The sequence below is a fragment of the Lithobates pipiens genome, unplaced genomic scaffold, assembly GCF_037356315.1.
Source record: "Lithobates pipiens isolate NorthernLeopardFrog02 unplaced genomic scaffold, aLitPip1_a1.2 Scaffold_27, whole genome shotgun sequence".
In the NCBI taxonomy this organism is placed as follows: domain Eukaryota; kingdom Metazoa; phylum Chordata; class Amphibia; order Anura; family Ranidae; genus Lithobates; species Lithobates pipiens.
The window spans coordinates 145145443-145162639 of NW_027507788.1; the positions used below are offsets into that span (position 1 = coordinate 145145443).

At 41.4% G+C, this 17197-nt stretch overlaps 1 protein-coding gene across 1 annotated transcript in view; it reads right to left on the bottom strand.

Annotated features, from left to right (window-relative positions):
- The window catches only part of MXRA8 (matrix remodeling associated 8), a 90090-nt gene extending 74575 nt beyond the window's left edge, over positions 1-15515 (bottom strand). The window contains exon 1 of the mRNA XM_077457619.1: positions 15120-15515. Coding sequence (XP_077313745.1) covers positions 15120-15168 — 49 coding nt within the window. The 5' untranslated portion in view covers positions 15169-15515. The remainder of the gene's footprint in view (positions 1-15119) is intronic.
- Positions 15516-17197: the final 1682 nt, after the last annotated feature.

Sequence of the window (17197 nt, forward strand, 5' to 3'; positions counted from 1 at the left end):
GTGTCATACGTACGATCTGTGAGGAGGAAGGAGTAGCGGAAGCGCAGATAGTGATAACAAAGGTACAATTTTAACTTGGGCCTATACTGCTTATAGATTGAGGCCTATATTGGGACAAGATTATGAGAGTTTAGCCTGACATTAGGGTTTGTCTTGTGTTGTGTCTTGCAGAGAAAATGGATCTATTGAATTATCAGAACTTTATCCCCATATTCATTGATATGTATAGGTAGCTGCCCTGTCTATGGCAGGTAAACCACCCCTCTTATAACAATAAAAGAAAGAGGGAGGCAGCGCTGAATCAATTGTTGGAATTCGTGAAGATGCCGATCCCCACGCAAACATCAACTATTTGAAGGCCACAATTGGTGGTATGAGGAGCACTTATAATAGGGAGCACAAGAAGGTCCAGGAATCCCAGAAATAAGGAGCTGCCGCAGATGATGTTTATGTCCCCAGGCTGTGATACTATGACAGACTGCATTTTCTGGCAGACCAGAGGGAACCCAGGCCAGCACTCTCCAGTCTTCCTTCAATGCTTCCTTCCACCCCAGCTGAGGCTTCCGATGTCCAACCTGGGCCTTTCAGCCAGGAAGATGTGGAGGAGCCCAGCTTGAACCAGGTATAGCATTGCTCAATATATATCTTGGCAAAAAATGTATAATGTTAACTAGATGTTATTATTGATTTCTGATTTAACAAAGTGTTTTACATATCAATAGGCAGTAGTGACCACAAATGATTGAGAAGAATGAAAAATGCTGGGGTCAGAATGATAGTATTTTCTATTTGTTAACATTCAATTTGCAACAGTCACGAGCTGAAAACTGTGTGTGATTTATGAACCAAAAACTAAAACTATATCCCTTTTTCATACACAGGAAAGTCTCAGCCAGGAGGAGGCCCTGGAAAGTGGCAGCCAGGAGTTGGTCAGTAGCCTGCCCGATTTCCCAGGTTCCTCCCCTCCGCCTTCAAAAAAAAGGCCCAGGAAGAGGAGTAACCTGGAGGAGGCAGCACTTGGGCTATTTTGGAAGGCAACTGCGGCCCTCAGAACCCCCCCCCCCCCCCAATATTCAAGAGGACTATGCCTGCATGGCAGCCTGCAAAATGCAGGAAATGGAGGAGAGCCAACCTCTTCTGTGAGGAAGTTATCTTACAAGCCCTAAATAAGGGGTTGAGGGGCGAACTCACAAGCCAAAGCCAGGTTTGTGAGTTTGACCATCGTCCTCCTCCACCTCCTACCACAACTCCAACACCAGAGCCACAGCCTGGAAGCAAGTGTGTAAGGAAAGCAAGAGAGTAATGGCCTGGGTTCAGGCTGGTCTGACAAAAGACGCAGGCTGTTGTAAGACCAGAGCCTGGGGACATATATGTCATCTGCTGCTGTTCCTGATCTCTGGGAGTCCTGGATCTGATTGTGCCCACTATTATATGGACTCCTCATGCTACCAATTTTGGCTGTAAAATAGTTGATGTGTGCCCTGGGGTACAAAGGCTTCGCCAATTTCACCAGTTTATCCAGCATTGCCTTCCTCTTTATTTGGTTATGACCCATAATAAATGGCTATTTTTTATTCACAAATACTTACTTATGTATATAAAAAAAGGAGATCTTCATAAAAAAAAGATCACTATAAAAAGAAATTCAAAACATTATTATCGAGATCTGACGAAAAAAAATAAAAAATATTATTCATGAGATCGCAAGAAATAATAAAGAAATCAGATGGTGAGAACTCTGTATGAATATCAGCAGCAAAGCAATTTCATTAGTCTAGCATTATTAAAAAGAAGAGAATGCGCTGCATTAAAAGATTGTAAAAAATTCTATCTCCATTATGAACGCTAGTTTTACCAGACCGAGCACTTCCGTCTCGTACTTGATTCAGAGCATGCGTGGAATTTTGTGCGTCAGAATTGTGTACACACGCTTGGAATTTCCGACAACAGATTTTGTTGTCGGAAAATTTGAGAATCAGCGCTCAAATTTTTGTTGTCGGAAATTCCGACAAAAAATGTCCGATGGAGCCTACACGCGGTTGGAATTTCTGACAACAAGCTCCCATCGAACATTTGTTATCAGAAAATCCGATCATGTGTACGCGGCATAAGACTTAATTGAAATTTGATGTTAAAATTAACACTGGTCTCAACCCCCTCCAAATTTCTCAGTTCTCACTCAGAGAAAATGTAAAGATGTAAAGAGCAAGCTAAAAGGGCAAGCCAAGAGTGGGAACCCAAAAGTCAGGACAGCCACGGTCTCAAATCAGAACCATTGGACGGGAGTCAAAGTTGAGGTTTTAGGCTTGGCTCACACTGTCGCAGGTGGCTGCAGGAATCACACCTGTTCCTACGTCCATAACCACTCATAGCCAAAATGCGTCACTGTTTAAAAATGCATGGGGCTACTCTTTGTGTGGTGTTAGATGTTCTAGCCCCATGGCACCATCTTACCCATGAATGCCACAAGTTGAGACCATTGTGAGGTCTCAAGCTCACTGCTATATTACAAGTAATTGTTTGCCTCATCTCATGTCTCTGTAGGTACCAAAGCCCACTATTGTCATGACCAATGTGTACTGTTTTTTCTTTTTAGTTTTGGTTTTGTCTTTGTTTTTTGTTGTTAAATCTTTCAAAACTCAATAAACAGATTTTTTTTTTAAATGCACGGGGCTGCCATTTATTCTTAATGGCACCCCCACGTATCCAAAAACGCAGCTTGTTTGCGGGTGCAGGAACTGCAGAGAAATTGTATGGTGCAAAAGCACCTTGAAATTTCCTGGCCGCTGCATTTTTAAAATGGAGAAGGAACCTTTTTCCTGCATGAAATGCAAGCACAACAGCCTGTTCAAATGAATGGGCCACTGTGTCCATGCAAACACGGCCCACAGACCCGCGACTGTGTGAACCAGGTCTAAGACTAAGGCCAGGTGAGTAGGTAAAATTTTAGTCCAAAAACAGGCTAGTTTAGTTTTGGGAGGCTGGAGAAGAAAGCCAACCCACAAAAACAGCAAGCTCTATCATTGACAAATGGTAGGCTGCAAGAATTGCCTCTTAAAGACAGTTAAAAAAAAGGCAGTTAAAGGCAGTTAAAAAAAATTGCAACCTGCAAGGCAAAGGCATAATGAGCTAGTATGCATAGCATACTAGCTCATTATGAATAACTTACCTGAGAACGAAGCCCCCGAAGCGGTCCTCCGTCTTCATGTTCACCGCTGCCATGTATCCCGGAGTGACTTCCGAGTCTCGCTTCTCCGGCGCGATGACGTCACTCCCGCGCATGCGCACGGGAGCCGACACAAGCTGTATATCGCCGCAATCTTCGGCCTGCCCAGTGTGCCTGCGCGCCGCTGTCTGCAGCGCATGCGCCGTAGACTGCAGTGGCTGTCTTTTTGTAAATATCTCCTAAACCGTATAGGTTTAGGAGATATTTCTTGGATATTTCTGGGTAAGGCTTACCTGTAGGTCAAAGTGGTTTGTAAGGGTTTACAACCACTTTAAAGGCTCATTCACATGGGCTTCTAAAACAACACATTTAGATGCATACAGCATATACTGTAGTTTTATACACATCTAAATGCAGGACAAAAGGGAACCAACGGGACCATACACACGGCTGTGTTTACAAAGGAAATGTGCCGCAACAAAAAAAGTAGGTCAAAGATGTGGCCGGAGCCAAACACTCTCTGCTTGTTCACACGCTCCCCCCCCTCTGCTGCCACATTTGGCTTTTGATAGGTACCCGCTCCTACTTACGGGTAAGATCGCCGATCGGTGATCTATGACATTTTTGGCCCCTCCTCTTCCCCCCTCTTTCCACACACAGGTCCCAGGAGACAGCAGGACCATTCAGAAACCACAGTGTGACTTGCACATGTGCAGTAGGAAACCAGTTGTGAAGCCTGAAGGCTTCAGTGCCAGTTTCCCTTACTTATGATGCTGTTGCCGGCGCCTGCACCCGAAGCTGATGGACGTTTTGGCTTTGGGTGCCAACATCGCGGGATCCCTGGACAGGTAAGTGTCTTTATATTACAAGGCAGCAGCTACAGTATTTGTAGCTGCTGAGCTGACTATTAATTTTTTTTACAGACTGGAGCTCCTCTTTTAAAGAAATGTACACATCCAAAGGTGTATATTTTAAGCAGGTTTTTCTGTTAGCTTGGCCAGCAAGAACCTGTTTTTATGCAGAAATATGACTCTACCCATGTAAATAAAGCCTTAAAGAGAAATCAGTTAATCACAAGGTAGAAGAAGGTGTGGGTTGTAAAACCAATGCAGATTTCCTCTGCTAAAGAGCTTATATAGCCTACATGAACCCAGAGGAGGACACAAGTATGTGACAAGCCTTCCTTTCAAAGATAGGTTCACTACAGGTAACAATTGCATGTGCAGCTCAGGTACATTCTGGTACACTGCCTGTGCATGTATGGAAATCATGTCATCCTGCACTGGCCAATCAAAACTGCCAAAGAGAAAAGATGTCAGAACTAAGGTAAGTACTAATGTCTTGAATTTCGCTTTTAACTCTGAATGAACACAAATGGCATGACAGAAAGGTAGCCAAAAATGTATTCCTGTGTGCATGAGGCAGAAAGAAATATGAAATATCCAATCACTAATTCCTGGGTGTATTATGTCACATTGCTTTAAAGTGTATCTAAACCCAAAAACAAAAATGTAATATATTGCCGCTTACTAATCCTTAGATGTGGTGACTGCATTTATTTTCTGGGTTCTCTCTTTTTATTACCTGGTGATCTGGCCAGTAACACACTTCCTGTCTTAAACAGCTTGTAAACCTTTGAGGTTTTTCACCCTAATGCATTCTATGCATTAGCGTGAAAAACCTTCTGTAGTGCAGCAACCCCCCAGAGCCCCCCTTTTACTTACCTGACCCCAATTGTTCCAGCGATGAGAACAAGCCCAGCAGCTCCAGCCACTGTCTCAGGTCCTTATTGGATAGAATGATAGCAGCAATTGGCTCCCGATGCTGTCAATGAAATCCAGTGACAACTGATTCGGGGGACAGGGCCGAGACGTGCTGTCTGTCAATGGACACAGCAGCAGGATTTGGGAGCACGCCTGCACGAGTGTCCACTTAGAATGCGGGTCTCGGAGGGGGCTCTCGATGCGGGGAGGAACTAGGATCGCCGCTGGGGGACCCCAGAAGAGGAGAATCGGGGCCACTCTGCGCAAAACCCTTGCACAGAGGAGGTAAGTATGACATGTTTGTTATTTAAAAAAAGAAAAAACCTTTACAACCCCTTTAAGGTCTGTAAACATGTTAGTGCACAAACCTCGAGAGCCACTCACGACAGTTTATGTGAAATTATCCAATGGGACAAGCACAAAATGTTTTCTTGTGCAACACCAGAAGTTTAAAAATAACAGCAGGATCAATCGGTTAAAAAACTGTTAATGACCAATTGCATCATATATGTTCTTTTTGATTTTGCCTTTAGTATCGCTTTAAGAAATATGAAGGGGAAATTCCCCCCACATCTATGTGCTGACCTAATATATTCTTGCTAATAAGCGGCATCATCAACATGTTGCATCTACCCTAGAAAAAGTCTATAATGAGCGACAGTAGCAATTGTGCTGATTTGGCTAAAATACAAGGATTACATATGCTATCACTGTGGCTGCAGGCATTAGAACATCACAAGTCTAACATATATGTAAGCACAGGGACACCAAGCTAACAAATAAAAGTGTTATATCAGCATAAACAGGCCTGTGCTAGCACTGATGCAATGCTGAACTCGATTTTTTTTCACTAGCTTCTACAAAATAAATCCTTCTTTTTAGTTTTTAATACTTAAAGCTTTGTTGAAAAATGTATATTCTGCCCTAACTTAAAATATGAATTTAAGGCAAATGCAAGCCAATTCAATAAAAAAACAAGTTTATTTATATCTCCTGCCTCTGACACTGCCTGTTACAAAAAGATTTAATTCTCCCTATTGTACTTTATATTTCTCACTGGTGGTGACGCACAATCTGCCTACCCCACTTTTGCGCAGACGCCACTATTTAAAATACTGCTGAATATACGGTACATGCCATACCATTTTTAGTTGTATACTGACCCCATTAATACTGATATCTAAATCATTTTTTTAAGTTTTTTCTTCATAAATATAAAAACAGCCTAAGACCCCTAAGACCCCTTAACATTGGGGCACTTTGCAGGCGCTACAGTGCTAAAAATAGCGCCTGCAAAGCGCCCTGAAAGAGCCACTCCTCACACTCCAGTGTGAGAGCCGAAGGCCTCCACACTGGAGCGGTGCGCTGGCAGTACGGTAAAAAAAGTCCTGATAGTAGCATCTTTGGAGCGCCACTCCTTCACCACTCCTGCCCATTGAAATGAATGGGGCAGCGCGGCTATACCTCTGGCAAAGCGCCGCTGCAGCAGTGCTTTGCGGTGGTTTTAACCCTTTCTCGGCTGCTAGCAGGGGGTAAAACCGCCCCGCTAGAGGCTGAATACCGCTGCTAAAGCAGCTCTAAAAATAGCGCCGTTTTACCACTGACACCGCCCCCACCCCAGTGTGAAAGGGGTCTAAAAAAATTTAAGTTACATAGAACAAAATAAAGGTTGCTCAATACCAAATGCTAAGGACAGACTTAGGGAAAAAAACATTTCCAGAGACAAGTTATCAAAGGCTGAGCATGCCTTTGCAAATCAAGAACAGTTGGCAAGTGTGTATTTCTATTATGTGCACATTTCCAGATGCAGCAAAACCTACTCTCCAAATGTCTTTTGATGACTATGTGTAAAATACACCCCCTCTAAACCGTGTTATAGTTCGTACAGCATGTTGATCACATCTCCTCCCCCAGACCTTCGGTGGTGCACAGGACTGAATGCTTGCATGGAACAGAACATTCCACTTCACTTCAACAATGGTAGCAAGCAACCATTGCTGCTACTCTACACATCTATTTAACTGTCAGAACAGAAGTACTGCTATGGTGTCCACATTGAAGACCTCTAGGAAATACCATTAAGAAAGTCTACAAAGGCCTTCCCTGGCCCATTTGGCTTATAAGGTGCCATCCGGCTAGGACTACTGCACGCACCCGCTCTCCCGCAACAGCCTACCCTGGCCCATCTGGCATAAGAAAATCTACAAAGAACCTGCAGACTACAATTTTAAAGTTTTAATAATGTTTATTATATTTACAATGCCATTATGGTACTCCTGCAATCAGAGGAGAAAATAGGGTTGGGCAAGGAAAATTACGTATTGCTATAATTGTAAGACCGCCAAACTTGGTGGCAAATGTCAAAATTGCCAGATGGCCACTCTGAGCCTTTTACTACCTACAGAGACATACTGCACTCAGTATACAAGAAAACCTTTGCAAACAGGAGGTAAAGTGAAAATAGAAAACATGATAAGTATCCTAAAGCTCCACCTGCTGCCTGAAAAAAATGGAATACAAAAGATTACTATACACAATTACAATTTCATATCTAAAACAATAGCAAAAAACAAGAGTGGACAGATTTCACGCAATAAAATAAGGTAACATTTATAAAGAATAACAACACAGTGTCAATTCAGAATTTCCCACCTTATACCAGTGCACATCAGGCCAGAGAGAGAGGCCAGATGCAACTTGCAAGTTGTGGCCAGTAGTGGGGCTGAGGTTGGCCATATGGAGCTGTCAATTCCTCAGGCAGGACCGGCTCCAGAAGATATAGCAGTACCTCCGGAGGGGCACAAGGTGCAGGTAGGAACCAGTAGGGGGGCAAGCCTGTTACCATGAAATCTATATATCTTTTTGTTATTTATTGTATTGTAGTTCTTTGGATATCCTAATTTTTTTAGGAGCAGTAGGATCTTGCACCCTGGACTTGACTACCTTTCCTTTTATATAGTGGGTATAAAAAAAGAATCACCCCCCTTTTTAAATAATCACATTTTGTTGCTTTGCAGCCTGAAATGAAGACAATCACAGTTTTTGTTTTATACAGCTGTATTTACTAGTGCAAATTATAACATCCAAGTGAAAGATATAACACCAGCATGTCAGAAACAAGAATGTTAAGATTCATAAACAGAATCACTGCATTGGAAAAAGGATCACCCCCTTATGTCAGTATTTTGTTGAACCACCTTTGCTTTATTTACAGCCTTTAGCCTGTTGGGCTATGTCTCTACTAACTTTGCACATCTAGACTTTACAATACTTGCCCACTCTTATTTGCAGAACTACTCAAGTTCAGTTCAATTTGATGGCGACCATTTATAGACTTCAGTCTTCGAGTCATTCTACAGATTTTCAATGAGGTTTAAGTCTGGGCTCTGACTAGGCCACGCAAGGACAGTCACCTTTTCTCCTTTATCCACTGTGTGGTCATTTATGCTGTGTGCCTTGGGTCACTGTCATGTCAGAAGGTAAACCTTCTTCCCATCGACAACTTTCTGGCAGAGGGCATCAGATTTTCCTCAAGAATTTGAGGGTATTTTGCCGCATCCATTTTTCTTCTATCTTGACAAGTGCTCCAGTCCCTGCTGCAGAAAAACACCCCCACAACAGGATATTACCATGTCCATGCTTTACTGTAGGAATAGTATTATTTACTAGTGCAATTTATAACATCCAAGTGAAAGATATAACACTAACATGTCAGAAAAGTAAAAAAAAAACAAAAACAGAATCACTGAGTTGGAAAAAGGATCACCCCCTTTAGTATTGTGTTGGACTACATTTTGCTTTAATTACAGCCTTTAGTCTGTTGAGATTATGCACATCCAGACTTTGCAACATTTGCCCAATTTCTTTGCAGAACTGCTCAAGTTTGGTTACATTTGATGGTGACCATTTATGGACTGCAGTCTTCAAGGCATTTCACAGATTTTCAATGAGGTTTAAGTCTGGACTCTGACTAGGCCATGCAAGGACATTCACCTTTTTGTCCTTCAACCACTATGTGGTCATTTTTTGCTGTATGCTTTGGTTCATTGTAAGCCTTCTTTCCATTGACAACTTTCTGGCAGAGGGCAGCAGATTTTCCTCAAGAATTTGATGGTATTTTGCCCCATCCATTTTTCTTCTATCCTCGCAATTAGTCTAGTCCTTGCTGCAGAGAAACACCCCCATGACAGTATATTACCACCTCCATGCTTTACTGTAGGAATGGTGTTATTTGTATGGTGAGCTATATTGGATTTCCGCCAGACATATCATTTGGTGTTGAGGCCAAATAATTCAATTTTAGTCTCACTTGACCACATTAAACGGACCTTGAAGATTCAGAGGCCACCTAGAAAAAGGTGTTATGGTCAGACGAAACTAAAATTGAATTATTTGGCCTCAACACCAAATGATATGTCTGGCGGAAATTCAATACAGCTCACCATCCAAATAACACCATTCCTACAGTAAAACATGGAGGTGGGAATATCCTGTTATGGGGGAGTTTCTCTGCAGCGGGGACTGGAGCACTTCTCAGGATAGAAAAAAATGGATGGGGCAAAATCCCATCAAATTCTTGAGGAAAAATCTTCTGCCCTCTGCCAGAAAGTTGGCAATGGAAAGAAGGCTTACAATGAACCAAAGCACACAACAAAAATGAGTGGTTGAAAGAGAAAAAAGTGAATGTCCTTGCATGGCTTAGTCAGAGCCCAGACTTAAAGTGTAACTCCACTTTCGTTGAGAAAAAAAACATTACCCTCTGGGTGATCTATGTACATTGCAAGGATTTTAACAAACTTTGTTGCAGATTCCCATCTTTTGTTATTCTGAAGAAACCACTGTTTGTTCCTCTGTGCCGCCTGTGCTGAGTGAGTCTAATGGGTGTGGTTTCATAATTATCAATCAGCTGTAGCAGCTGAAGGGCTATAATGAGGAAAGCTGCTGGGCCTGGATCCCTTTAGATGTGATTTCCTATTAGGAGTATTTCACCAAAAATTACGTTTTTGTTGCATGGGATGCCTAAAATCTGAATTGCATCTTAGTGCAGACTTCGGGGAAAATCAGTGAGTCAATCACACAAGAAAGACATTATGTTTCTGGGGTGTGGTCAGTAAACATTCTGTGTACAGAACACCTCCAGGTAGCCATATTGCATTATATTTTCAGAAAATTACAAAGCTGCAGATTGAAAAGGAAAGGTAATTTTTAATAACATTCAATTACAATATGACTTGTATCGCAATTGTAGGGCTATATTATTTTTTCTTTATTTGTTCCTCAATCACTATTTTTTTTTTCCCAACGAACGTGTAGTTACCCTTTAAGTCCCATTGAAAATCTCCACAAATGGTCACCATCAAATCTAACCAAACTTGAGCAGTTTCACAAAGAAGAGTGGGAAAAAATTGCCTAAAGTGTCTAGATGTGCAAAGTTATTAAAGACATATGCCAACAGACTAAAGGCTGTAATTAAAGCAAAATGTGGTCCAACAAAATACTGAAATCTGTTTTTGATTTTTTTTTTCTGACATGTTGGTGTTATATATTTCACTTGGATGTTATAAGTTGAACTAATAAATACAACTGGATAAAACAAAAGCAGTGTCTGTCTTCATTTCAGGCTGAAAAGCAAAAAAAAATATTATATTAAAGGGGTGATTCTTTTCTATACCCACTGTAAATGCTGTAGAATATGAAGCTTGCCTGTGTAGGACACTAATTTGACAGTACTGTGAGCTTTTTCACTGCCATTTATTCTGTTATACAACTCTTAGTTAACTGACTAAAAAAAGCAAAAAAACTTTTTTATTGGTCAATTTTATTTTTAAGTCCTAAACACAATATAAAAAAATAAAAAAAAATAAAAGAAAATAAGTTTAAAACTACCACTCATTTCCTTTTAACATAGTTGTGTAAACCAAGGGTGGGCTTAATATACTGGTATACACTCCTTTAACAGTATATGGATAGTTTAGAGCACTCCAGGCTCAGAGGGATAGAGATTTTGGTTTGTGTTCAGAACTTTATAAAACATACGTAATTACGTGCATTCTCCTTACTTCTAGTATCCAAGTATTTTGTGCAGTGTGCACTTTCCCATATGTCAGCACTTAGCACTTAGTATGGAGATAGGTTGCTAAAATCATGGCATTAATCCTAAATCTTGAATTCCGTGTTTCTCCTAAATGTTCCCATGTAGACTTGTGAATAAGGAAATGGCTGGGGAAAGCAGCCCTGTGTAATGTCACCTCCGGAGTAGCAGATGGAAATTTACATTCTGAAAGTTTGGGAGGAAGAGCTGGCTCATGCATAGGACTGCTGACACAGAGCTTATTAGTCGTACTTTGTGAAGATAACAGACATTTAGGAACTTATGTAATTCGACAAACAAAATGTGTTAGGTTTGCAGAGACTCTTTCCACTTTTTTTGCTTAGGGTAGATCTACCTATACTCCCCCCTCCCCATCTCCGTCAACTCCTCACTGGCGTGAAGAATCCAACACTTGGTGGAGCAGTTGTAGATCTGCAGACCTGGGAATTTAAGTTCTCAATTATAAAGTCCCAGGAGATAATAAACTGACGAGTGAGTCAAACTACCTGATCTATGCAAAGCTGAAATATACAAAAAGGCTAAATGCATGTGGACACTCCTCCAAATTATGGAGTCCAGGTGCACAAAGCCAGGTCAATAAAGATATGGTTTCATAAGTTTAATTTGAGGAACTTTAGGGGCCTGCACAGAGCCCTGACCTCAGTCATAATAAACACCTTTGGAATGAACACAGAGTGCAAGTCAAGTCTTCTCATCCAACACTCAGTACCTGACCCACAAATGCTCTTAAGACTGAATGTGAACAAATTCCTACTAGTACACAAAAATATTATGAAAGCTTTCCCAGAACAGTGGATGTTCTTATGGACTCAAAGTGGGGGAGATAATATCTTTATATTAATAAAAATGGTTTTGGAATGGGACTTTTAACAAGCTTGTATAGGTGTGATAATCGTGTCAAACTTTTGTCAAACCTTTGCTCATATAGTCTATCTTTTAGTGGACAGGTCCTTGTTTTTTTGGACTTTTTTTCCTCTGTGATCTGAGTATGGAGAAGGTTGGGAAGTTCATAAAGTGCATTATCTGGGAATTTAAGACGGCTGTCAACCTATTGTGGCCTTCTTCAGTAGGTTATTGGGCTGCCCATTCGATAAACTTGAGGAAGCGAAGATAGAAAGTTGACAGAATAAATACAATTAGTCCTGATTAGGAGGTCATACTCAAGCCCCTGAAACACATTGAAACATTGCGGAATTTTAGGTTAAAATCATTGTATTGGCTGCCAAAGTTATGTTTAATTACAAGGCATGGTAAGCACGCAATAGAAAGTGATTTTTGTTGGCAAGTTCTCCAGGCAAGAAATATTACAAGGAATTCACAAAAAAATGATTGGCTTAATAAAACTGTATAAAGTGAGACATGATGCCAAACACAATGAAAAAAATTGGGGTTTACTTGCACTTTAACCATGTGCATGTCTACCCATTGATGTTATTTGAAACCTACCGTATATAAATGGCTTTTAATGTATCTTTAGTGGCCCTTTACCAAACAACTATCACTTTTGCATTTTGTTGAAAATATGATTTTTACATAAAATAATAGCTGACATTTTAATCTGGCATTCATATGGAATATTCTAATGTACCAACATTTAGAAAGACGACTTTAACTGCCAAAAGCTGATGCCTATACAAGCACATTATAGAAACAGGAGAAAAATGATATGCGCTGGATCAGAAATTACATGGCTTTCAACAGCAACCACAGCAACAAATATCGCACAGCCAATGATGATAGTTATAAAAATAGCTTAAGTTCCCTCCTGTGAAACCAAGCATTTCAGCTTGCAGAATTTATAAGTTGCAATTCTAGATTCAAATCAGAATTGACTGCAAATCTGAGGTTGTCCAGCGTAATCAACATCTGGTTTTAAAATGCACAACTTCTATACATACAGTATTTAAATAATCAAAATACAGCAGCATCATATAACTATGAAACTATAGGAGGACAGAGTAGACACAGCAGTATCTAAAGAATATAATTGTTTTTTTTATGCAAGATGGGGGTCTTTAGGAGAGCATTCTATTGACACATGGTTATGGTTATATCATAGCAGCAATGCAAGTTTAAGATTCCATAGTGGGCATATATGGTGACATGAGATGCCTCAAGAATCTGTACAAAGTAAGGGATTAAAAAAAAAAAATCTTAAAAAAAAAACCTTACCAAGATGATTTCCATACTCTTGACTCAACAGCTATCATTACTAGAAACTAGGCACTAGTAGTTGCCAGCATAGAGCCCCCAGCACAAGAGCAATGCCTTATGCTATAGCACACCTTCACACTAGACTTCCCTGTAACCTCAACATTAATCCTCCATGTAACCCTAACCTTGCCTGTAATCCTAGCCTTCACATTCACATTTCCTGTATCCCCAACTTAAATTTTACTCCTATCTGTAACCTCAACCCCCATATTAACTCTCCCTGTAACCCAAAGAGTAGCCCTCTTTGTAACACTAACCCGCAAACTAACTTTACCAGTAACCTAATCTTGCTGTATCCCTAACCCTTTCATTTACCTTCTCGGTATCCCCAACCCCAACTCTAACACTACCCATAACTGCAATACTAACCCTTACTTTAACTTATAAGCTAACACTTATCCACATACTAACCTTTAACTCTAAGTGTAGTCCTCTCTTTAAACCTAACCTTGGCTATAACCTCAACACTTATCCTCCCTGTAATACTAACAGTAAGCATCATTATAACCCTAACAGTAACTATTTGTGTAACCCTAACACTAAATTTGCCTGTGCCCTAATACTAACCCCTCTGTAATCCTAACACTAACCCTTCCTGTCCCTTTACCTCTACCTATAACCCTCACACTAACCCTCCCTAATGTAAACCTATTGCTTGCGCACTGACCCCTCCTGTACCTGGATCTTCTACTAACTTTCCTCCACTGCTTTGCTTAGCCTGCGTTACAATACAACGCATGGCAGAAAATGGACTTTAGCTGTCCATAGAACTGAGAGTTTGGCCATTTGTGCAGGCACAGTCTGATTGCTCTCGGGGTTAGAGTGTCCCTACAGTACTCCATAACCAAGCAAATTCGACTATGCCAACTATACATGTTTATATGAATACTAGGAGCTGGAGGGAACAGAGAGCCAGCACCTGTGTATCAGAGGGCATAAAAATACAAGTTTCTTTAACCTGTTTGATCCACCGCTCCCCCTCCCTCAACAATGTACCAAAATTAGACCAGTTTAACTGAAAAGGTGCCAACAGTCAGTGCCGGTCCTAGAAGAATTGTAGCTTAATAAGGTGCTCTGGTGCTTTGCACTACAAAAAAGTCATTGGGAAACATTGCTCCATTAATTTTTTTTAATGGTTTCGGTATTTACCTTGGTACCAGATCCACATGTTTTTTCGAACCCAGCTTAGTAAATAGCCATGACTGAACTTTATTGCCCTAAAGTAGGTAGTTGGGTTACACAGCTTCAAAGGAAAGTATTTTTAGAATCTGAGTATTTACCTGGGTACCAGACCCAATGCAGATATATAATTATTAGCATTGCACTTTGTATTTTCAAACCCAGCTTAGTACTCCAACTAACTCTAATGTCCTGAGCAACAAGTAAGCAGTGGAAATTATCTTTATGGTTTTTGGATATTTACCTGGGTACCAGAACCTATGCAGATCAATAACTAATACTATTATTCTTTGTATTTTAAAACCCAGCTTAGTAAATAGCCAAGAGGAAATTTCAATGCACTGAGCTATAAGTATTTTGAATACACAGCTTCGGTGGAAATTATCTTTATGGTTTAGGTATTTACCTGGGTAGCAGACGCCATGATTTAACATGAATACTTTAACATTTTACTTCTGGTGTATTAAATAGCCATGATAGAACTCTAATGCCCTGAGCTTCAGGTAAATAGTTCTAAAATTATTTAGCTATCTGGGCATTTATGTCTAGGGCTACCTGAAAACTATCCATGGTTTGGGTATTTTCCAGGGTACCAGAACCCATGTAGATCTATCATGAGAACTATTGTTCTTTGCATTGCTTTGTTCAAGATCATTAGAATCAAGGTAATGGAAGAACTTCTTACTGTGTAAAATAATCAATTGGCAGAGGAGAACTTTCTGCATCATCCCCATTTCTTCAGCTTCGCTTGATTTCAGGATCTCGGATCACCTGTGCTTCAGTCTGTCTGTCCTGCACTCTTGTTATTGTGGCGTTCAGCGTCCAGGTGACATCACTCCTCAGTGGATACAAATGCACGACTCAACATTTGTCTATAAACAGTCTTTAGTCTTTCGCTCTCACCAATAACTTTCAGCTCCCCACTTTTTTTCTCCCTTTGCTCTGACCTATCCTATTCCAGCTGTGCAGCCTGTTCCAGCCTCTCTCTTCGTGAATTGCACTCACAGACCCAAGAACAACTGTGCACTCAGAAACCTCCTCATTTCCCCCCACCCCTCTCTGTCTTGCTTCTAGCATGGAATTCATTTTCTTGAAGTCTGTACAAGACCCAGCTGTAGGAGGCCGTTCCTGACAAAGGCCCAACCCCAACAACTTGTTTTTGATCTTTCCTTTTTATTAGTTTGTTAGCATTTAACTTTTTCCTTCCAAGTGCTGAGCAATGATGAAGACACCAAAAGCTTAAAGAAAATTTGCAGCCTCTCTGGATTAAATAAGAGTCAGCAGAGAATAAACACTCTATTTTAGTAGGAGTTAAAGATCAGATATATACAAATATTACAATTTTTAAAGTCTAAGTTTAGGTACAATATATAAAAAATTAGCACAAGGGACAGTACTTGCATGATACATGTTCTCTATGCTGACTGTCCATGTTTAAATCCAAGTAGGACTTCTGTTCCCCCATACCTCGGAAGTGGTAATCTTCCAGTGGTGCAGGAGTTACCATCACAGGTATTCATCAAGAGTGACAACTATGCCCATCCTCAATTCATAGAAGCTGTACTATAGTTTCCATCAAAGGAAAGTGCTCTATGAATGGAGGAGGTGGACCTTTCATTCATCCATGCTCCATTTCATTGATGGAGGCTATAGTACAGCTTCATGAATAGAGGAGGGGTGCATAAAAAGCAGGTGATGGGTTCAGCATTCACATTATTTTATTTTATTTATTTGTTTTTAAGGTTGAACTGGATGGACTTGTGTCTTTTTTCAACCTGACTAACTATGTAACTATGTAACTATGTAACATTAGTCCCTGCAGCACCAGTAAGGATGTGTTTGCAGGGATATGGGGGTGCACAGGCAGGAGTTCAGATTTTAAGTAGGACAGCCAGGGCCGTCTTTAGTGCAGGGCAAATAGGGCAGCTGCCCAGGGCCCAATCACTGTAGGGGGGCCCGAAGCAGCTGCCAATTGAGCCCACGCTGCTGCCCGCTGGAGTTCTGCCACTTGTTAGCTGCCCACTAGTCACTACTGTAAGTTGTAGATACAGAGAAGCGCTGCTTCTGTATTTACAAGTGACAGCGTTCCTCTGTCTGTCGGCAGCCGCTCCGATCCCTCTCCGCTCTACATATCTCTATATGAAAGCAGAGGAGTGAGAGTGAGGAGGGAGGGAAGAGGAGGGAGGGTAGGGAAGAGGAGGGAGGGGAGGGAGGGAAGAGGAGGGAGGGGAGAGAGGGGAGGGGAATGTACACAGGCAGATACTCCTCATGAAAATTGAGTTGATCTTCTGTAGCTGTACTCTGACTGTGATGTTTTCTAGATGCTAGGAGAGAATTTGAGGAGGGAGAAAATCTCTACACTGGGGGGGGGGGGGGGGGAGAGCTCTGAACTGGAATCTGGGGGAGAGCTTTTTACTTAGGGCAGGCATGTCCAAAGTCCGGCCCGCGGGCCAATCGCGGCCCGCGTTCTGGTTTCGGACAGCCCGTCTGGTCATGTTCACATATATATCTTTTGTGGACCCCAACGAATCCCCGATCGCCGGGGGCCACAAAAGATAGATGTGCTGGCTGCCATGGAGGGGGCGGGACGAGTGCCTTGGATACAGGACAGCGTCCTGTGTAAAAGGAAGTCCCGTCCTGCGCTGCCATTGGACAACCGTTTTGTCCATCACAGGAGGCGGGACTTTCAATTAAAGAGGCCGTCGATAGAAACAGGAGTTTCTCCTGTATGTCTGTCGGCGCTCATCCCGCCCCCCTCCCTGT